We start from the raw sequence: 23,462 nt of genomic DNA on the forward strand, positions 1-23,462 counted from the left end.
ATTACTGGTCTTGTTCTTAGCAGACAAGATGCTTCTGGTTCAGTTCTTTTAAGGAAAATTGTATTTTCATAAAATTAAAGTTAGTAAAAGCTTTAGTATATTTTATATGGCTCATTTATGTAATAAATTGTATTTATTATGTGACACTATTTTAGATATTGGAGTTAACAGTGGTAAGCAGAATAAACATGGTTCCTCCTTTTTTAGGAGTTTACATTCTAAGGGGGAGGGGCAGACAGATGAAGACAAAATTCAAATAGTGAGGTTTCAGGGAAGACCTCTCTAAAGACAGTTAAGCAGAGATTCTAATGTCAAGAAACTGCCTGGCATTTGAGATACGACAGACAGTCCCTGAAAAGGAGTGGCAACTGTAAGTTGATAACTGACTTGTGTTTGAGAATCACAGAGAAAGCCATGTGGCAGACAAATGGTAAGATACGTCCTCACTACTTTTCTTACCCATCAACATAATCATTACTTTACCTGTACCTTTAATACCATTGCCTATCTCATGCTTCATTTTACTCATCAGCTTTGGTTAGTTAAACCCACATCTGCCTAACACTGTTCCTGCTTTCTTAAAAGCTACATGTGGCTAGGGACGAGCACAGTGATGAACATTGGTCTCAAGAGGGCCCTTAGTACTACTTGTCAACTTTATGTCCTCTAATCTCTTCTCTCACCCACTTCCTTGGAAGACTATTTCACACCTTTCCTCCCTCTTCAAAACTATTAACATCTTTTTGTATTTCTTTAGTCTCCGCTGATGATCTCATTTCTTACTTTACTAAGAAACAGGAACAACCAAATGAGAACTTACATACTTGCAAAATTCTAGATATATCCACTTACCTAAATCTATACCCATTTACTGTCTTTTCTCCATTTCTATTGGTATGTCCTTTTTCCTATTTAAGGCCATTCCCTCATAAATTTCATCCATATCTGCTCAGACTTGTCATTCCAGTAATTCTCCTCCATCCTGTGTCATCAGCTTTCTCCTGTATGCTGTAAGTTTTCTGATCTTAAAAGGCTTCTCTCACCTCCACATTTTTTTTCCAGCAATTTCCCATTTTTCTCTTCAGTTTTATGGCAAAATGCCTTGAAAAAGATGTCTATATTCTGTCTGTAGTTTCTCTCTTCCTGTTCTTTTGTCAACTCAATCCAGTGGGTGCTTTTACTTCTACATTTCAACAAAATTACTTTTGTCGGGATTAACAAGTGACTTCAGTGCTGTTAAATCCAAAGATTCTCATTTTTATCAACAGCATTTGCAACAAGTGATTACAATCTTCCTTGAATCACTTTTTTCTAGTTACCTTTCAAGATGTTTACCACATTCTCTTTGGTTTTCATCTCCCTTACTGGCCGCTCCTCTATTTTCTTTTGCTTGTTGCATCTAGTCTTGACTCCTATATGTCAAAATGCCTTGGTGCCTAGACCACATTGGCTGTTACATGGATCTTGTAGGAAAGAATAGAGGAAGGGAGACCAATTAGGCAAGAAATAATTGTGGCTTGATGAGAGTGGTGGTAATAGAGATACAGAGAGTGAATTTCTGAAGGAATTTTGAAGCCACCTTCTTAAAGAATTGTATAAAGATAAGTGAGATACATTGAATTCATTTATTTTTGTGGCTTAGATATTAAAACCTCTACTGATCCATAATCTGCCAACCTTAAAACTAAATAGTTTACCGGTTGCCTTGTGGCACAGTGCATGTCTTTTCTCTGCTTAGGTTCTGAAGTTGTGCCTTGAAAAGGATATTGTGGTCACTTTATTTTCTGATCAGGGTAGACATTTAGTCTAGATAATAGGTGCTTCCAAACTTTGAGTCTCCAGCTGATTAATGTCTGTTACCTGTCACATTAATTTTTTTTCATAGCAGAATAGTGAGAAATTTAAGTAGAAGTATTATTTAACAGAATTTCTTGAAGTGATTTCGTTTTTCAGAACAAAAAATTAGTTAGAAAATGAGTTCATAACATTTTTGTAATTACAATTTACCTATTAACGAAAAAAAAACTACTTGACATAGTTCTGGAATTTGGGAAACCCTATGATTTTAAAGATAATGGCTAAGTACATTTATTTAGCCTTTATTAAGTGCCATTGAAATTGGTCACATCTGGTAGTCTGTTCTAATTAATAGCCAATCTAGAATATAGTGTCCTGTTTATCGAGAAATAAAACCTGTTGAACTGGTTCAACTGTCTTAACCTGACTAAATTCACATTTAGCTTAAAGTTGAGTGTGATAATGACTACCAAATTATAGATATTTTGGATAGCGTCCTTGAACTCCAGAATATTTGGCCAGTGTTTTAAAGAATATTGAGTAATAAAGTATGAGAAAAAAGAAAACATGTGAGGGATCAGCTATAATTTTTCATTTTTCCTAAGTGGATTGCCTTGACACAGAATATTTAAAATCTAAAATTATATTTTCCATAAGATATAAAATGCAAGCTGCTTACGTTAAAAACTTTCATCTAAATCACTCCCTTTAATTTACCAATTAGCAAACTGTAAATTAGCCAGAGAGAAATTGATTAAGCTAATACTAGAATTCAGATTTTCTGGTTCTTGTTCCATTCAAGGTATACATTTTTGTGTGATGATGTGACACTCAAAATTTAATAGGATTAGGAGAATAAAATTAATATTTCCATTCTCCATTGAGCATTTTCTAGAGATTTTACTCATAATCAGTTTTCTTGTTTTGAGAAATCTTCTTGAATGGAGAAAAATTGGGGTTCAGTGATCATTTTTTAGTCTAGATAATATGTGCTTAATTTTTATTAAACTCTAACTTAGGGAAACATCCCAGATCAGTATGGTTGCTTGTTTTTTTGTACACTAAAATGCGGTTGTTTTCCCCCTTACTGGCTTCTGGTTGGATTTTAAGCTGATAACATCACTAAATCTATTTTAAGGGTTTTTCAACGCAGTAAAGGTGGTATGAAATGTTTGTTCTTTACCATTTATACTGACGCATTCAGAAATTTATTCTAAAAGTATCTTGAATTTGAGAGAAATTATTGTATATGAGCAGACACTGTTGATTGGTACATGTGCTATGTGAATTGCACTTTTCAAATTTAATTGCTATTAGCCTGTTAATAATCTTACAGACAAACTTATTTAACTTGTTTGCAGATATTTTTAAAAATTGGAGCTTTTTCAAAATTAGCTTTGTTTACAATGTAAAAATCTTTTAAATACCCTTATATCAAACTTACTTTTTAAAATATAATTTCAACATACCTGTTAATCACCTAGCATTTTATCAACTTTTAATTTATTTTCAAGTGACATACAAAACATTAGTAAAATTATCTATTCTGTAATAGTCTGAATGATGTGTAGTCTGTATGTAAAGCGCTTTGTAACTGAGACCAAACTGTTACGAGTAGAGATGTCTCTAACTCTAATACAGTACAAGATGCAGTGATGCTCCACATAACCATGTTTCAGTCAATAATGGACCACATGCATGATTGGTGGCCCCATACGATTATTAATTCCTATTAAGTAGTGACCTTGTTGCTGTCCTAGTGTTGTAGCACAATTAATTACTGATGGGTTTGTTGTGATGGTGTAAACAAACCCGTGCTGCCAGTAGTATAAAAGTATATAGCACAATTATGTAGAGTACATACTAAATAAAAAATGACTGTTACTAGTTTGTTAGTATATTTTTCTATTGTCATTTTAGAGTGTACTCTTTCTACTTAATGAAAAATGTTTGTTGTAAAACAGTATATTGTGTTATGCCAGCAGCAGCCTCATATATCTCAAGTTTACTGCGTCTCCTGATTGTATCATTTTCTCTTTTGCTTGGTTTAATCTTGTTTTGTATAGTGACATGCCATCAGGCATGTAAACCTGGGAGGATTAGGCTGTACCACATATAGCCTAGAAGAATAGTAGGCTATACCATCTAAGTTTATGTAGGTGCAACCTATGGTGTTCTTGTAAAGATAGTCACATAACTATTCATTTCTCAGAATGTATCCTGTCGTTAAGTGGTGCATGACTAGTTCATTCTAGGCTTCCTCTTGGTTTGTCTGTAACTTCCCCCTTGGAGAGTGAGAACCTGATTTGCACCAACCACCATCTAGTTACCTTCTTGTTTATCTTCAGTATGCACTCATAGCAGTTTCATTATTATTAAGCCATAGTCCTGTGAGGAATTACTTACCAACTAGAATACAGAGTTTATGTAGAGTTCTTTTTTTCCTCTTAATAGTCAAAATGCCATTTCCCAAAGTTACTTAGGTCAGCACCATTTACCATACCCACTTCCGCACCTATGGCAAAGGTGCGGCTATGCCCTACCTTTGTAATACATTCAGTCTTTTTTTCAGGTTTGTATTTCCAGCCTCCTGGGTGATTTTTAAAATTTGCATACATTTAAGGTCATTCTCTCTGTTGGGAAGTCCTGTGGATTTTACATATTACAGCATCATATCCACCGCTCCAATACCATATGGAATAGTTTTGTCTCTTTAAACGTTTTCCTGTGTATCTTCTTCAGTTGCTTCCTGTACCCTTCTTCAATCCCCTGGCATCAACTGATGATCTACAGCGTCCAGCACAAATAATGTCCCTTTTTTTATTACAAAATTTTTTATTACAAATTATAAGCATGTAATTCTGTAACATAACAGTATCACACTCAAGCATACCATATGACATCGTAGGTGAAATGTTCAAATTAAGACTAAATTATTACACCCATATTATTACTCTACCAACCACACTCAAGCAGACCTTACTTCTGCCGGACGCTGTATTTTCTTTTCCTGTAGTTTTCCCTTTCCAGAATATTACATGAATGGAAACATTTAATATTGGGTTGGCCAAAAAGTCCTTGTGGTTTTTTCTGTAATGTAAAAGACACGTTTTTCATTTTCACCAGTAACTTTATTGTTTGCATATTTTGAGTATGCGAGATATCTTCTACATGGTATACCATTGATTATTCTCAGTTAATATATTGATTTGATTGCCATCAACTTCAGCTGGTCTACTGGACTATGAAGCACTGTCCAGCAAGAAATGTCCAGCATGAAACCTCGCAAACCACTTTTGACATGTTTGATCATTTGCAGCACCTTCTCCATACACTGCTCAAATCTTTTTCTGCATTTCAGTTGTGTTTTTACCTTTCTTGAAATAATAAAAGCATAATGTGCTGAAAATGTTGTATATTTCCTTCAATCTCCAATATTAAAATGGCTGTACAAAAATTTACCAATTTCAATAAGTTTGTCTAAAATTCACTCTGATGTGACAGTTGTTACAACACAGTCTTAACAAAATTGTTTCGAATGAAATTAGAGACAACTTAGTGCTACTGGAGCCATCTTACAGAAAATAACCAAACTTTTTGGCCAACCCAATACATAGCCTATTTAGTTTGGACTCTTTGCTTTAGCAAAATGCATTTAAGATTCATCCATGTTGCATGAATTAACAGCTTCTGCTGTTATTGTTGAATAGAATTCTATTGTATATAGGTATATTGTATATTTTACCTATTCACCTCTTGAAAGACGTGTTCATTGGCATTATAAAATTCAGGTACAGATTTTGGTATGAACATAAGTTTTCAGTTCACTTTGGTAAATACCCAGAGGCACAATTGGCGGGTTATGAGGTACGCGTATCTTTAACTTTATAAAAAACTGCCCAACTCTTCCAAAGTGGATGTATATACCTTCATTTTCAAAGACATTTTAGCTGGATTTAGAGTTCCTTTTTAATAGTTGTTTTTGTTTTCCCCTGTAGTTTAAAAATGTTTACCTGCCCTTCTTTGATATGCATGGTTTCTGATGAGAATTCCTCTGTTATTCCTATTTCTTTGTGTAGTCTTTTTTTCCTGCCCTCTGGTTGTTTGAAGATTTCCCTATCATAGTTTTTTAGCATTTTGACTCTAAAATTATGAGGGGTTTATTGTTCTCCCTGGAAGGTTACTGCAGTTCTTGAATCTGAGTTTATAGTTCTCAAATTTAGGTAAAATTTGACAGTTGTTTTCTATCCTCACTGCTCTTTTACTCTTTGTGGGGACACTAATTAATGCTGGGCTGCTTGTTATTGCCCAACAGTTAGTCCACTGTCCCACTTGATAATGTCCCAGTACCTTTATTTTCTAGTCCCTTCTCTTTGTGTTTAATTTTTGATTTTTTTAAAGATTTTATTTATTTTTAGAGAGGACAGGAGGAAGAGAAACATCAGTGTGTGGTTGTCTCTCACAGTGCCCCCTACTGGGGACTTGGCCTGCAACCCAGACTTGTGCCCTGATTGGGAATGGAACCAGCAACCCTTTGGTTCGCAGGCTGGCACTCAAATTTCCTGAGCCACACCAGCCAAGGCTAATTTTCAATTTAATTTTTCTGTTGGTTTATCTTCAAGTTCATTAAACTTCTCTTTTGAAGCATCTAAACTACTGTCCTACCCAATGCATATTCAGTGACAGATAATGAATTTTTATCTCTAGATTGGTTTGAGCTTTTTAAAAATCTTTTAACTCTAATAATTATAAACTCATAAAAAGGTCCAAAATAATACAGAGAAATCCCATCTGCCTATCACCTATCTTTCTCTACTGATGTCATCTTACTTTATTACATTTTTAAACTATAGTACATTAACTATAGTACGTTAACTATAGTACATTATTAAAACCAGAAATCAGCACAATATTGCTAATGAAACTACAAATCTAATGTTATTCAATGCTTTATTGTTGTATTATTTTGAATATTGGTGCGCTTTGTTTTGGGGTACAGTTGTACCTAGAATTAGTTTCATCCTTTTGAGGCTTGGTTTTAAGCTTTGATAGTGCTGGTCCAGAATATCCTTTAGTATAAAACTCGGTTTCGTGGCTAAGACATTAATTATCTTCTGAACTCTATTCAATAATCTGTGTTAAGAGGTCCTACTCTGATTGATGAAACATGACCTCTTGGGGATTGTTTTAACTGCTAAGTTTTGGAGACTTTTTCTCCAGGCTTAGTAGTCTTTTCAAAATCACGCACAAATCATTACTCAGCCAAAACCTTGAGGAGAATCCCTCTCTTTATCTGGAGCTCTTTGTTTCTGCAGTTTCCTTCTCTTCATTTGCTTTGCAAATGTTAGCTGCCTGGGTGTCTCCCCTAACTCTGAACTGTTTCTTAATTCAGTGAGACCATTGGGCTCTGATTGGGTTCCACCTCTCCTTTCCCTCTGTTTCATTCAGCCTCATAAGTATACAGGCAGTAGATCTTTTTTCATTTATTCTTTTCTCTTGAGGAACTCTGTCCTGAGATGATGTCCAGTGTCTGAAAGTTACTGTTTATAGTCTAGTTTTCTGGTTATTTAAGGTAAGAGGGTAAATATAGTCTTTGTTTTTCCATCTTGGAAAACATTTGTGCCTTATAGAAAATTTCATTTTGGTTTTCTAAATATTTGTCTTTTCTGGTTTTTTGAATATTTATAGGACTTGTGGGAGAACCAGTGTATAAACTTTAATAAATTTAGTCAGCTGAAGTGCATGTTCTCTCTTATGCTTGCTCCTTTTCCCATACGCTGCCTCACATACGTACTCACACCCTCTTTCAGCTGTTGTGCATCCTTCATTCCAGGTAGGACACGTATCAACACAGTCTGTTAATGAACATTTTTTACTTAATGCAAGATAATGGTGACATGTTAGCATTCATGTTTACCTGGAAGAAAAGAAGAGTACTTTTATTTCTTATTCTCTTTGTTTACTAAAAGGAGATAATGATTTTTAGTTATTTTTCAATATAGAATATTGATTTTCATATTGGTTAAAGTATATAGTTGATACTGATTGAAACCCCAAACCATGAAATATTTGAAGTGATATGAGAGGGAAACAAAAGAGACAAAGGAAAATAGGATTTCCTTTTGTATTAAAATTCATTGTATTCCAAAGTTAATATTTTTCTTTACCTGATAAGTTTACAGAATAAATATTAACTTTTATTTTTAATTAATATAATTAGCATATAAAAATTTGTAATTATTTTTATATTGTTACATTATACTGTTGAAAATGGTCTTGCCTGATTTTAGATTTGTAATTTACATTTTAATGAAGCTAGTAGAATTTGAAGAAAATGCATGGACTTTAATTTAAACTTGTTTAAGAGGAACATACTGTATACTGTAAGAAAAAAACTGAAATTTTAGACTATTATACATTGAATTCAGAGTTCCATGAACACATTAATAGTAAGGCAAATACTGTTTTAAAGTCTATTATAAAACACAAACACATTAAAACAGTTAATGCTATTTCAGGGATGCATAATAAAATAGTTTATTTTCATTTTGTGACAATCATGAAAATTTAAATTGGAGCTGAAAATGTGTGTCACTTAATTATTCTTGGACATCCAATTTACGTGATACAATTTTCTTTATGAATAACCTAATTCCCTGCTAGATGGTAAGGATTACATTTATATCAGTAAATAGACGTATGGCTTCAAAAGCCTTTGTCCTTTGTTATTTTTGAGAGAGACATACTTATTCCAGTGGTATGTAAAATTTGCTAATGAGCAGTTACATTTTGCCATAAAATCAGGCATCTTAAAATATTTCACCAAACATACACAATGTAAGATGGTCAAAATTAAGTAAAAGTATATAGCATTCACTAACTCAAATCAAACACGAAACAAAATACAGGTTTTCATTATGTCGATTCTTTTTCTATTTTTAATTAAGGAAATTTCAAATGTTTTACTTCTTCCTTTACCTATATTATCTAGATTCTTCTTAAAACTTTAATGATGTTGATTCTTAGTGATTTGTTTTCCTTAAAAACGTTTCTGCGCTTAATTAGATTGCTTTTTAGAGGTAATCCATTTGTACATGTATGTGTGTTTGTTGGTTTTAGTAAAATTCATTCATACTTTTTATGAATTTAAATGAGATGTTTTCATAATTCTCTCCCAAAGTATATTTCTTAAGATGTTAAAAAATTGCTCCAAATTTGAGTATATTTTTAGTGGTTAGCAACTATTACTAGATCAATAGATACACTTACCAGATCCCTACAATAAATGTTTTCCTAAAACTTCAATGAGACATTTGTCTTTAAAAAATGTACTTAGAAATTCGTTGTATATAGCATTTTGAGTTTTTGATCTCTCATTTTCCATTTACTTTTTTTTAGTAAGCATGTCTAGTGATTATCACCTCTGCTTCACTGAATTTTTTGTGCCTGATTTGCAAAGCACCTAGTCATTTTGGACTTATTTCTGTTCAGATTAAGATATGAATCCCCATTATTTTTCTGCCATAGTGTAATAAAACACATTCTACTAAAGTATGCACAGAATTGGAGGATTGAAGGACAAAGGCATCAGAAAGTTGACATATGTTGCCACTCTTCATTGAAGTACATTTTAATAAAGTATTGAGTTAGTTTTCATTTATTAATCATCATAAGAACATACGATATATTTCACCTTATGGCATAGGAATAAACATCCTAAATAGAATGAATGCTACATAAGGAATCATTTGGAAAAGAGGGATTTTAAATTAAATGACTAAAATCTGAATTAATTGGATATTTCTGAGGCTAACAGAAGGATATTTTTTAAAAAAATATGTCAGCTGAGGGATGAACATTTTTGTCAAGACCATTTTTATTTATTATAAGTTTCTTTTATATTAGGTCTGGCAGACAATTTTAACTATAGACAGTAGGAGTGGGAGGGAAGAGTTTTTCGTATTTAATTATTTCTGTCTCAAATAGAGTATGTCTGCCAGTCTAGTCCTTCCTAAATAGTTTAGGGGAAGATGAATTAGAATATAAAAGAAGTACTTTCTGTTTCTGTTTTGTTTTCTATGTATCATATTGGATATTTTTGCTACTGTTCATATATTTACATGCTAGTAATTTTGATGGCTTTTGGATAATTCCACTCTAGAGGGAGAACTGGTGGGCGGTCCTTCCTGTGACACGACCCTTGAGTGACAGTTCTGTTTGATTGCCTCCAGTACTGTGAGGAAAGGACACGACTCTATGGTGAGGACTGATGGACATACATTATCTGAGAAAAGAAACTACCAGGTAAGATCTTTTTGTTTGTTTGTTTTTCTTTATTGGTCATACAGCTACATTGAACTGTTTAATATTTTGTATTTTAACTGGAACCAGCAGGCTGAATACACCTCAATTTGAAAAATTTGAGTTATAATTTAAAATATGTGGATATTGGGTTTGACAGTTGAAATACTTGGGAACATTTTTCAAAATAAAACATGCTTGTAATAAATGTATATTCTTTTAATGTCAAAACATAAATTTTCTGGTGTATTATCAAAACTTAGATTATCTGATACATAATTTATAACTTCATGGCTGGATTCAGAGCTAGTATTCCATAAAACAAAGTGTTGATTGCTTTTATACATATTATTCCTGGAAGACTAAACTGAAGTCTTATGCTGTATTCAGGGTAATGGAGAATCACAGAAATGTAGACAAAATTGGTTAGAATATAGAAGAAATAGAAATGAAAATTCAAGGATGCTCAGAGACCGTAATTCTATTGAATTTGTCATTCACTTGCTGTCCTTATAATGCTAGAGTCTTGTTTCTCATTTATTGAATTAGTTAATATCTACTCCCTATATAGTGTGTAAGGATGCTGAAAGGATGATTTAAGTGTAATGTTACTGTTTTCTTTATGAGCTTTTAAACGAAGGTGAATTTTAAAGGCAGTGCTATTAAATGGTGATTAAAAGAAAGCATTTGAATTTAATTTTTTCAAAAAAACTGCTTTATTCATTCAGTAATAATTCATTATCAAGTTATGTAATGATTTAGAATACAGAATAGTTCAAAGTTCAAGAAGGAATAAGCATTAGGCATCTTGCACAGATACATATCAACCTACCTCTCTCCCTTTCATTCACTAGTTTCATTTCCTCTAGGCTGTGGAAGCAACTAGCATGATAGTTAACAGCATTGGTTAATCTGCTAATCATTTATTTTAGCCCAGTTAACTTTTTCTTCCCTCAAATTGGAAAAATGAACAGTGGAGAAAATTTGTATGTGGTTATTCATGTACAATTAGCAGAGAGTCTTTGATTATAAGACTTACTGGTTTGAGTACTGTTGCTAATTTAAAAAAGTGGGGGTGGGGGTCATGTTTATCTGTTTATCTAGAGTATCACCTAATTTGATGTCTAAAGTTTCTTGCCAGGTCTTTATGATTTTAATAAACGAGAGTAAGCCATAGCTGTTGGTTCTCCTTTTAACCTTTTCTGTTCTGAGTTGTTTTCATAGACTTGACCAACATGGCCTTTGCTAATTATTTATATTTTTGGCCAAAAAGTTCATATTTTTTTCCATAAAGTAAAACACACATTTTTCATTTTCACCAATAACTTGATTGATTTGGATATTTTGAGTATGCCAGCTATCTCCCATGTGGTATAACGTTGACTGTTTTTAATTAATGTCTGAATTTGATTGCTATCAACCTCAACTGGTCTCCCAGACCATGGAGCATTGTCCAGGGAGAAATGTCCAGCACAGAACTTCGCAAACCACTTTTGACACATTTGATCAGTCACAGCACCTTCTCCATACACTGCACAAATCTTTTATTGTGTGTGTTTCAGTTGCATTTTTACCTTTCTTGAAATAATATAGTGTGCTGAAAATGTGTATTTTCCTCCATCCTCAATTTTAAAATGGCTACACAAAATTCACCAATTTTGATATTTTTTTAAATGCATGCTGATATGACAGTTGTCATAATACAGTCTAACAAAGTTATTTTGAATGAAGTTAAAGACTGACTAAGTGCTACTAGAGCCATGTTATGGAAGAAAAACCAAATGAACTTTTTGACCAACCCAGTGTTTGCTGTATAGTTACTCCTTCCGCACAACCACTTCCAACTACCACTATCATAAGATTTTAATTGTTTACACCCCTTGGGCTGCTGAATCTTTTGATAGATTCTGGTAAATTATTTTTAGAATATTGTGATTCTAGGTTATGTGGCTTTTGTTGCTCATAACCCAGCTTGAAAAGAACTTTGTATCATTACACAGTATGGTTAATGTACTTCATGGAATAATATTAATACAGACTTCCAAAATTTGCACTTAAGAAGGGGAAAAAATGAAGTTATATTTTACACATGAAGAGATTTCTGAATTCCTGCTCATTCTACTCTAAAAATAACTTATTGCTCCAGTCACATTATTTACAAATAATCCAGGTTTTTGAGATTACTTGAAAAATGTGTTTTTGGTTAGGGTTTTCTGGCTGAAAAAAATTTTCCTTTTTTATTGTTACTTAGTTACACTTCTTGCATGCTGAAATATATCCTTGGAAACAGTGGTTTAAATCTACATCGTAAAGTTATTTTATTTTTGAAGCCTCGTCTGAAAAGTACATGTATAGAAATGTAATCTCCTGACTTGACGTTATGATGACTATAAGAGCATATGGGATATTCAAAAGAATATTGAAAAAATCACTTGTATTTTTATTGGTGCTACTAAGAGTTTGTATATGCTGAGGTGAATTGATTTTGGATTTTTAAAAATTCCATTGTGGAGCAGTTTTATTTGCTGTTTGTCATGGTAATAGGATTTCTTTGTTTCTATGCTGATATTCAGTTTATCTTTGAGGACTTGTTTTTGGAAAGCACTTGATTTCTTACAGCATCCTGATAATAAGAGGCTAATATATTCCGAGTTAAGTAAGAGTAATATTTCTTCAATTCACATTTCATTATAGACCTGATTAAAGCCTTAGGAATTCAGTTTAGGACGGTGCATTCCCTCAGCTCTGTGTTAACAGTTAGTGACTCTCAGATAGATATTGGGTGAAGTATTGATTTTAATACTGGTATCCACTATGTGTATTTCATGTCTTACTATAAATTTAAACCCAGTTAAGTTTTTGGAGTTTCGATAGAGTTGTTGAATTTTATTTGCATAGATAGACTGACATAAGTTAAGGTTAAGAAAATTTAATTATTTAAATGGTTTGTAGTTCATTCTTTTTGGGGAAGGATTGTCAAGCTTTTGGCAAAGATATGTAACTCCAGTTTTTTGACCAAATTTTTCTTATTTTCCTCTAATTTATACTAATTTACTTCAGCTATGAGCATGCACAAATCTAACCATGTTAATTACCAATTTAACTCACCAGTAGCTTTCTCTTACATAATAAAGCCGAGCTTCTAAACATTATACATTTTCACATCCTGACCCCCTACATGTTTTTAATTTTTCAGTGCCTCCTCTGACTCCCTATATTGAGTTTATCCATTTAGTAATACAAAACTGCTTTTAATTTTACTACCATGCACTTTTATATTTATCTTTCCTTATTTTGTTACCTTTTTATATAATGCCTCACCTTTATTCACATGATTTAAGAATTACTTCTGCGTACTTACAGAAGCCATTCTTTGATGGGCTCCGTGCTCCTTTATATTGTTTCATAGGCCTTGTGCATACTTCTAGTTTAGGGTTTTCTGTAATATACAACTCATATTGTAGTCACCTGTTTATTTGTCCTTTTCTTCGTTTAGACCTGCGCTGTCCAGTACTGCTGCAGTGAGTAGCTATTTAAATTAAATAAAATAAAAACTTACTTTCTTGACATGTTAGCCATATTTCAAATGCTCAGTAGCTACATACTGTTAATGGCTACCATATCAAACAGTACAGATGTAGCATTTTTCATCTCGATAGAAAATTGTATTTTACACTGCTTATTGCGTAGTATAAGTTTCTTGAAAAACAGGAGCCAATGTCTGTTTATTTTGGTACTGCTAGTACCTAATACTCAGCACTTACTAACAATTCACCAAAGGTTTCTGTATAATATAAAGCATTTAAAACACATTACCTCATTATTTAAGACATACAAATGCATCAGTATGTTTCCATTCAGTATGCATGAGTGTTACACTGTACTGTATACAAATTACATTTTTTTTGGTACTGCAATAAAATTGTAATGTAAATAAGCAGTAATGTACTTTGTTCCTTTTATTCTTAGTTACAGATTATTGAAATTTTTTATCTTCTGTCAGAAGGCACTAACAACTGATGGTATCTTATAATCAGAGTTGTAACTTAATAGCTTATAACCTGATGATGATACCTTCTAGTATGAATAAAACAGCACTAGCATTAAAGCTGGTGTCTTAGAATCTGTGACACAAAGTATGTTAAAGATATATAATGAATATAAAGAATACTTAAAATGAACAAGAATTTTTTAAAAAACGAACACTTAACAATTCAACAGTTGTCAGAATATATGTGTCGCCTACAGTAGAAATGTGGCTTTAGTCATTGTTACTGTTCAGTGTTGGGTTAAGGTGAACAAGAGTGAGCTGAGGAAGGAATTAAAAAATAAATACTGGAAACCAAGGAACTGCTTCACAGTTTCTCTTTGCTCTTGAAACTCTTGGAAACAAATAGCTGTGACCTATTGTCTGTAGCCAGAGATGAAGCTAGAGATAGAAAAAACTCAAAATGGATGAATAAGTTCTCTTCACTTGCAATTACACAATCCTTGCTAAAATGAGGTTGCTATTATAATTACACCTTTGATGTGATTATTCTTCACCTTATCAGCAACAGAAGTCATTTTGACTCCAAGACTTAAATATTTTAAAATATAAATTTTGACAGTTTTGTCATTTGTGGTTCTTTTTCTTTTTCTTCTGGCCAACCAAGAATATCAAGTTAAATGAATTCCACAGTTCCTCATTGGTTGACTCATCATTGCATGATGCTAACAATGTTAGCCTTTCTTTTAGTGTATTAACATGTTCTGATAACCTTTTTTCTTCATCCTTTGAATTTATCAAATGAAGTGACATTCGTTCCCCAAAAAGCAAGTTGCACCAAGATACATGGATTGTGGCATCCTCAATGTCTTAGTAATTTTTTCACGGTGACTCTATGCCAAAAGAAATACAAACAGCTCTGTTAAATTATTAGATTCAAGTTACTTACAGTAGCAGCTCACATGCTGTGTTTTCTCAAGAAGATTTAAAATATCTGACTGCAGTCCTGTGTGTTCACTGTGATGCCCTTTTGGGAACTGAGGCCTTAGGCTTTTACACATGAAATACTGTGTTCTCTTTCAGAAAAATATTTTACAGTTAAGCAGTTTGCTTCAGTCATGAATATGGAATGTATTCATAATTAAGCAGAAAGTTAAAACATTAGTGCAAATATTTCAATGAATCAAAATACAGAAAGTAAGCAGAGTTATCCTTCAAAATATAACCGAAGGCCTTGCTTAGATTCTGGGATGATTGCGCCTATGGTGGCTGCTCAGGGGTTTTTTTGTTTTTTATATTTCTGAATTTCTACATAAAAATAGAACAATTAGATAGCAAAACATTTGTAACAAAACTTGATGGTGAAGTATCCTTATGAACCTCAAATATAAGCAGGTTTCGAGAACTATCAAAAAGACCTGCATTTATCAGTTTTTGTGCATAAAAAACATAGGAATGCTTTAGGGGTTCTGGACCTGCAACTAGAAGCACCTCAAAGTTGTGAACAGCCAGTTTGAAAGTGGTAGATGTAACTTGCTAGTTTGAAATTTGGAAAGGTGTTTTGCCCTCTTTATTAATTAGATCAGTATAAGGGTCCCATGGTGAGACCTAAAGTGACTTGAGCATCTTAGCTCTGTGAACTCCCAAGACTGACCAATCAGTGTCCCCTTCCAGGATTCTGCCAGGAATTTTCTGAGAGTGGAATAAAAAATGAGCAGAGGAAAACAGAGATAGAAAAAAGAGATGGTCAAAATAAAAATGGGAGTAGGAAACAGCTAGAAAGTCTCAGAAAACAAGCCATTATATTTATAAACACTACATGAAGACAAGTGGAGAAGGGAGTTTTATGGAGTTAGAAAAGTTTTCTGAACCAAATCGTATTCTCAGAATTTAGGAAAATTAAATTTACATAAGATCTTCCTGGAATATGTTTAGGAGTGTTTGTATTAATTTGGAATTCCATCAGTAGTTTTCATGTTGATCTGACATTTTATAATGTCAATTTTTAATTTTTAAAGAATTTATTGAGGTTGTGTTTGGGACATATTTCCCTATTAAAATTAAGTAAATCAAGATATTTTTCTGTGTCTTTTAAAAGATTGTTTATTTTGTCTTTCATATTTAATTTAATTCATTTGAAATCGATTTTTGTATTGATGTGAATTAGGTGTCCAATTTTCTTTCCTAAGTATTTAGATAATCAGTTATATTAGCATCACATACTGATTTGTTCTGCCCTCCTCAACTAATCAGGGTTCTTTGTATTTGTGTGTCTATTTCTTATATCTCTGTTCTGTTACATTGATATGTTTGTCTAGGCCTGTTCCAATATCACATTTTCTCAACCACTGTAGCTTTGCATTACATTTTCATATCTGTCTGTCTGCGTTGTCTTGACTTTCTTGGTGACATGAAAATCTTGACTTTCTTGACCTTTTATTTAGTGACTTTTTTTTTTTTTTTTTTTTTTTTTTTTGAACAGACAGACAAATCTTTAGCCAGGTTTATGCATAAGCACTTTCTGCTTTTCTCTTTTTGGGAGGAGTAAATGATATGTTTTTAAAATTATATTCTATAAGTGTTACAGTTATAGTGACATACAGCTGACTTTTTGAATTTATATTGTGTTATTGATGTTGCTAAACTTTTACTCTTAAAATTTACCTGTAGGCTTTTTGGAAATTACGGTTGCATATTTCCATTATAATTTTTATTTAAATAGAGCTTTTTAAAAAAAGTCCTCACCCAAGGATATCTTTTATTGATTTGAGAGAGACAGACATGTGATAGAGAAACATCAATCGGATGCCTCCTGTCCACACCCTGACTTGGGGGATGGAACCCACAACCTAGGTATGTGCCCAGACCACGAACCTGCAACCTATTAGTGCACTGGATGATGGTCCAACCAACTGAGCTGCCCTGCAGGGCCCTTTATCATTTTTATAACTTAAATTTTTTTTTCAACTCACTAGTCATTTTGATACAAATGTTTGAATGTTACTTGTCTTACAAACTTTAAGTCATCACACCAGCAAATACGATGTTTGATATAGTAATTATTTTAGGTAGATATAGTTTATAGGGATAAAGAAGTTATTTACTGTGCTACTATCTTATATATTTCTTTCTGTGCAGCACCCTTTTCATTCTTAAGGTGGTTTATTGTGTGCCCTTTCCTGTTGTCAGTTTTGCTAAAGATTTATCAGTTTTATTAGAAATCAGCCTTTAACTTCTTTTAGTTATATTCTTTATTTTCTTTTACTTCTTAGATTTTTTTTTTCTACTACTCTTAAGTGTTTTTAATGTTCTAAACTTAGGAGGTTTGTCTAGTTATTTTTCTGTTGCTATTTTCTCATATAATTCCAGTGTAGCTAGAGAATGTGATTTAGTAAACCAATTATTTGTTTACATACTTGAACAAAATACATATGTCTTCTGTAGCCATACATTTATCATTATTATTATTCAGATATTACCACTCATTTACATCCTGGAATCCTATATATCTTCTTTTATTTCTTTCATAATTTTATAAATTCTTATGTTCAGTGTGTAATTGAACATAAACCCAGCAATTGGAAGTTGGCACAGATCATTATTCTTCTTTTTTTTGTCTGGTTTCACTTACGGTACCTCGTTTCCTTGTGTTTGTGTTATTTCATGTTTCTTAGAACTTTGTAGGAAATTTATGAGGGCTAGGTGGAAGGACATTTTTCCCGAGGGAATTTGCGTTGGCCTTTGCCAGTGCCTGAGACACTACCAATTCAGGAGCACACTACCAATTCAGGACCAAGTAAAAAAAAAAATAATGGTTGGCTTATGGTACAGTTCACATGGGTAATGTAAATTAGGGTTGCTTGTGGCTACAAATTGTCAGTAAAGAGTTACTTCATCTCCTTTTGTCTAAAATCAATATCTTGACCATCCAGAATTTTGCTGTTTCTTCTTAAGGGGTTATTACAATTATGACATATCCTTTTGGGGTACCTGTTTTACGTGAAGGTCTTTTACTAGCTTTTGCTATGGGCAAATTTCCTCTCTAGGAATATAAGCTTGTGGTTTCTCAGAATTTCAGCTTTTACTTCATTTTTTGGGTGTTGAAGTTCTTTCCTTCTCTCCCTTCTTCACTGCTTTCCAAATGCAGCAATTTATATAAAAATAAAAAGATGATCTCTGTTAGTTTTCATTGATAATTTCTTCAGACTGTATCCCATCTGGGAATAGGCCTGTTATATATGCTCAGTAAATATTTGTTGATTGGCTGAATCAGTGTTTCATGGGGCATTTTAGTTGGTTTTCAGTAGAGCATTTTGTTTTTGTAATAGTCTTCCATACTATCAGAAACATATATCTTAATAATAGACCTCTGTTATATATTTCTAATTTTTCATTGTCATCGGAGGGGGTATTATTTCTGCTTTTTATTGTCATCCAAAATTAAAAATGTTTTATGGTTGGTTTTTTTTTTTTTTCCATTCATTTCTCTGTCCATCTCTTTTCTTCCGTCTTTTTTCTTTCCTCCCTTCTACTTGCCTCCTTCCTTCTTTTATTCCCCGCATTGTTCCCTCCCCTCCCTTTCCTTATAGTACAATATCATTTTCCATTTTCCTGAAGGACTTTTATGTATGTGACAGAATTTTTTTAAGTCAATTTTTATTTGAGGAATTTGACATGTGATTCGTTCCACTGCCTATCACCTTAGTTCCTCCAAAGTTTTAATCATAATCTTCAAGATAGCCCTTATAAAAGGAAGTTTTGGTTAACTCAGTATTGTCATGTCAGTCCACAATTGTTATATTTGAACTTTCTTGATCTCCACTTGAATATGGACATACTGATGACATACTTCAAAATTTTTCCACGTATAATCTTTGGGACCCAGTTTCTATACATAGTTTATTCTAGGGCCACTTTTAGGGTCAGGGTAGATGGATAGATCGGTCTGTCTGGTTCTCAGTTTCAGACAGCCTCTAAACATGAATAAATATTCACCCATAAATAAGCATGCTAGGATAGTACAGATCTTTGAGATACAGCAATACCTAACATTAAAAATTTTGACTATTAGATCTCTTATACTTTTAGCATAGCTGTCTTACAGTTCTCTCCAAGAGATCTAACAAATAGTTCTCTGAGTAAAGCAAACTGCATGTTTACTCTGTGTTTGCAATGATGTGGGTGTACAGAAAAGGCTCCATTGGAATAGACCTAGTAAAAACAAAAAAGTTTTTAATACATTTTTGATGGTGATAAGTTCTCTGAGGCTTGTATGTCTGAAATCTTCCATTTTTGACTTAAATCTGTCTTCTGATTTTTATTATTTCTGACAAAAATATGTCATTCTTATCTTTAGTTCTCTTTACATAATATACTTTCTCTTTCTGGATACTGTTAAGATTTTTTTGTCATTGTTCTACATATTTTGGTTCCGATGTATCTTGGTATAATTTTCTTCATAGCGCTTGCACTTAGATTTCTTGAGCCTCTTAAATATGTGTTTATAGTTTTTACCAAATTGGAACTTTTTAATCAGTTATTTTTTTAAATATTTATTTTGTCCCTGTTCTACTTTGGAGACTCCTGTTACACATAGATAGGTCACCTGAAGTCGTCCCACACCTTACTGATAATCTGTTCATTTTTTATATTTTTTCTCTCAATGTTTTATTTAGGATAATTTTTAAGTTCACTAATCTTTATCATGTTAAGTTTTCTACCTATTTCAATCAAGATGTAGTTAAACTATTTTAAAGCCATTGTCTGTTAATGCTGTCATGTGTGTAATTTCTGGATGTGTGTCTATTGATTGTTTTTTACGCTCCATATTATGTGTTCTGTTTTACTCCTTTGCATGCTTTTACTTGGCTGCCAGTCCTTAAATATTTTACCTGTTCAGTGGTATGTAGTTTTTGTATTTCTGTGAATATTTTTGACTGTTCTTGGGGACACAGTTAAATTACATAGGAACTGTTTGACACTTTTCTTTTTATTTATTTTTGAATTGTATTTTATTGATTATGCTGTGACAATTGTCCTGATTTTTCCCCCTTTGCCCCGCTTCCACAGAGAACCCTCCCATTCCCTCAGGCAATCTCCACACCATTGTTCATGTCCATGGGTCATGCATAGGTTTTTTGGCTACTCCATTCCCTATACTGTACTCTACATCCCCATGGCTATTCTGTAACTACCCATTCGTACTTCTTAATCCTCTCACTTCTTTACCCATTTCCCCAAACCTCCCTCCCATCTGACAACCATCAGAAAGCTCTCTTCCATGATTCTGTGTCTGTTCTTTTGCTTTCCTAGTTTTTTTAAAAAATTCAATTGTTGATACGTATTTTTTGCTATTTTATTGTTCATAGTTTTGATATCCTTTTTCTTAAGTAAGTCCCCTTAACAACTCATATAATAATGGTTTGGTGATGATAAACTTCTTTTAGTTTTTTCTTGTCTGGGAAGCTTTTTATCTGCCCTCTGATGCTAAAATCTTTGCTCGGTAGAGCAATCTTAGATGTAGGGCCCTGCTTTTCATGACTTTGAATATTTCTTGCTGTTCCCTTCTAGCCTGCCCAGTTTATTTTGAGAAATGAGTTGACAGTCTTATGGAAACTCCCTTGTGGGCTTTTCTCTTGCTGCTTTTAAGAGTCTCTCTTTATCTTTAACCTTTGGGGGCATTTTAATTATGATGTATCTTGGAGTGGGCCTATTTGTGTCCATCTTGTTTGGGACTCATTGTGCTTCCTGGACTTGCATGTCTATTTCCTTCACCAAATTAGGGAAGTTTTCTTTCATTACTTTATAAAATAGATTTCCAATTTCTTTCTCTTTCTGTTCTCCTTCTGGTACCCCTATGATGTGAATGTTGGACCTCCTGAAGTTGTCCCAGAGGTTGCTTATACTATCCTTATTTTTCTGGATTCTTTTTTATTCTTGTTGTTCTGATTGTTTGTTTTTTGCTTCCTTATGTTCCAAATCATTGATTCCATTCTTGGCTTCATCCACTCTACTTTTGTATCACTGTAAATTGTTCATTATTTTAGTGTATTTTTTGTTTCTGACTGGACCTTTTTTATGCTGTTGAGGTCCTCAGTAAGTTCCTTGAGCATTCTTATAACCAGTGTTTTGAACTCTGCAACTGATAGATTGTTTATCTCCATTTTGTTTAGCTATTTTTCTGAAGTTTTGATCTGTTCTTTCATTTGGGCCATGTTTCTTTGTCTCCTCGTTTCGGCAGCCTACATGTGTGTGTTTCTATGTACTAGGTAGAGCAGCTTTGACTTGTGTCTTCTTGGTAGTGTGTCCTAATGTAATAGGTGTCCTGTAGGGTCCAGTGGCACAGCCTCCCCTATCATCCAAGCTGGGTACTCGAGGTGCGTCCTTCATGTGGGCTGAGTACACTCTCCTCTTTAGAGGGAGCCTTGGTTGCTGTTGGCAGATACCGTGTTTTGCCTCATATAATGTGTGCCCTTCTGTAATGCACACACACGTTTTTGTGCACATTATACACAGGATTATTATGCCCATTATTACACACATGGTATGTAATCATTATACATGGCAAAATACAGTAATGGGAGGGATTTACCCAGGCCAGTCAGATGCAAGTATTGGCACTTACCACCAACCTTCACTCTCCGTGGAGGATCAGCTGTGCAACGGCAGGGTGATAGTGCTCCAGTGTGGTCTGTAGCTGTCCCCTGGGTGCACTGGCCTAGGGGTTTCCAAGATGGGCAGGCCAGGATCATACCCCACCTGTCTTTTGCCTGGGGCCACCCTGCCTGACCTATAAAGCAATCTGAGATGGCTGGTACTTGTTCTGGGCCTGGAGATTCCCAGGCAAAGCTAAGCTGTGAATCTAGGCTGGCTGCTGCTAGTGCCAGGCCTGGGGCTCACTGAGGCCAGCTGTTACTTGTTTGAGAGGATTTAGGGAGTTGCAAAGCCCGAGCCAAGGCCAGCCTTTCATACTGAAAAGCAGCTTGGGTGGGCCCTTAAGTTGGGTGGAGTGGAGTCCCTGGGAATCTCCAAGGCAGATCAAACAGTGTTAGCCAACTGCGTTGGTGGAGTCTCAGATATGGCACCAGCTTGCAAGCTCTGTGGCTCTTAGAGGACAGGGTTTAGAAAAGGGACAATGGCTTCTGCTTTTCTTGATGCCCAGACATTTCAGTTTCTCCATGTATACCACTGGTGGCTTTCAAGCTGCTATCTGGGTGCTGGAGATCAGAGGGGGAGTGAGTCTGAGTAGGTGAATTGGTGTGTGGGTCCTTTAAGAGGAACTACTTGGGGCTGTAGCAGTTTCTTCCACCAACTCAGTTACTGCTGGTTTTTGGAGCCTGAAGTTGTGGCACTTATCTTTCTGAGGCTGGAAACCTGGGCTGGGGAGCCTGGGCTGAGACTCCTCACTCCAGAGATATCCCTCCAGAGTTTTTGTCCACCACACATGGGTGAGGGACCAGCCCTTTCTGTGTCTGTAGCCCTTACACCAATCTGGACAGATGAGGTTTCTTTAATTCCATAGTTGTCAGACTTCCATTCAACTCGATTTCTGGTGGTTCTGAGTGATGGTTGTTTTATATTTTAGCTGTAATTTTGATGTGGTTGTGTGAGGAGGCGAGCCATGTCTGCCTGTGCTGCCATCTTGACCAGAAGTCTAGACTGACTTTATTTAAAATTTTGTTCGATAGAGCCACATTGGCCTTTAGTTCAGCTTAATTTTTCTAAATTACTGGTTCTGTACTTTCCTGAGTACTCTGCTTGATGCCCTGTGAATTACATTGTTTTTCTACTCTAGTTTTTGGAAATAGCCCTGTTTGAGTCCTGGAGATTGTTTCTACTGCCTTTTTCCCCCCAGCCTCTGGGTGTCTTTTCACATGCATATGCTAATTAGTACTTAGCTCAAGACTAGAGGGATTCTCTCCAGATCTTTAGAACTTTTTCTCTGCAGCTCACTCGTTCTGTCTGTTTTTCTAACCTTCTCTCTCCAGCTGCCTTGGCCTATCTAGACTCTCAGCTACATTTCGTCAAATCATAGAGATTTTCTGGGCTCCACCAGGACTCCCCTTCCCTACGTTACAACCTGGAAATTCATTTGGTCTGTAAGTAAGGGCAGTTGCAGGGCTCATATCAATTCTTTCTGTTCTCTCAGGGATGCTTGTATTCTGCTGTCTTGTCCTGTGTCTGAAAAGCATCATTTCATGTATTTTGTTCATTTTTAAGTTGTTTCAGGTGAGGTGAGAGGGGAACACGTCCCTACTATTCCATCTTGGTTGGAAGCAAAAGTCCTAAGATTTCATCTTTTCCAAATTAATGGGTAAATGTTGAAGCCTCTGGTAGTTTTCAAAGATTTAAAATGAGGTGGTTTTTCTTTTAAAAA

At 34.2% G+C, this 23,462-nt stretch overlaps 1 protein-coding gene across 3 annotated transcripts in view; it reads left to right on the forward strand.

Moving 5' to 3' along the window:
- The window catches only part of CNOT2 (CCR4-NOT transcription complex subunit 2), a 109,266-nt gene that overhangs the window by 29,134 nt on the left and 56,670 nt on the right, over nucleotides 1-23,462 (forward strand). For 2 of the 3 annotated variants that reach the window (XM_054580100.1, XM_054580104.1), the window contains exon 2: nucleotides 10,029-10,101. In XM_054580100.1, the coding sequence (XP_054436075.1) occupies nucleotides 10,029-10,101 (73 nt within the window). Of the gene's footprint in view, nucleotides 1-9,958; nucleotides 10,102-23,462 lie in introns of all 3 variants that reach the window. The other variant, XM_054580101.1, reaches the window with a different exon arrangement.

Source organism: Pteronotus mesoamericanus, unplaced genomic scaffold (genome assembly GCF_021234165.1).
Source record: "Pteronotus mesoamericanus isolate MK-2021 breed Mesoamerican mustached bat unplaced genomic scaffold, CSHL_Meso_final contig_56, whole genome shotgun sequence".
NCBI lineage: Eukaryota > Metazoa > Chordata > Mammalia > Chiroptera > Mormoopidae > Pteronotus > Pteronotus mesoamericanus.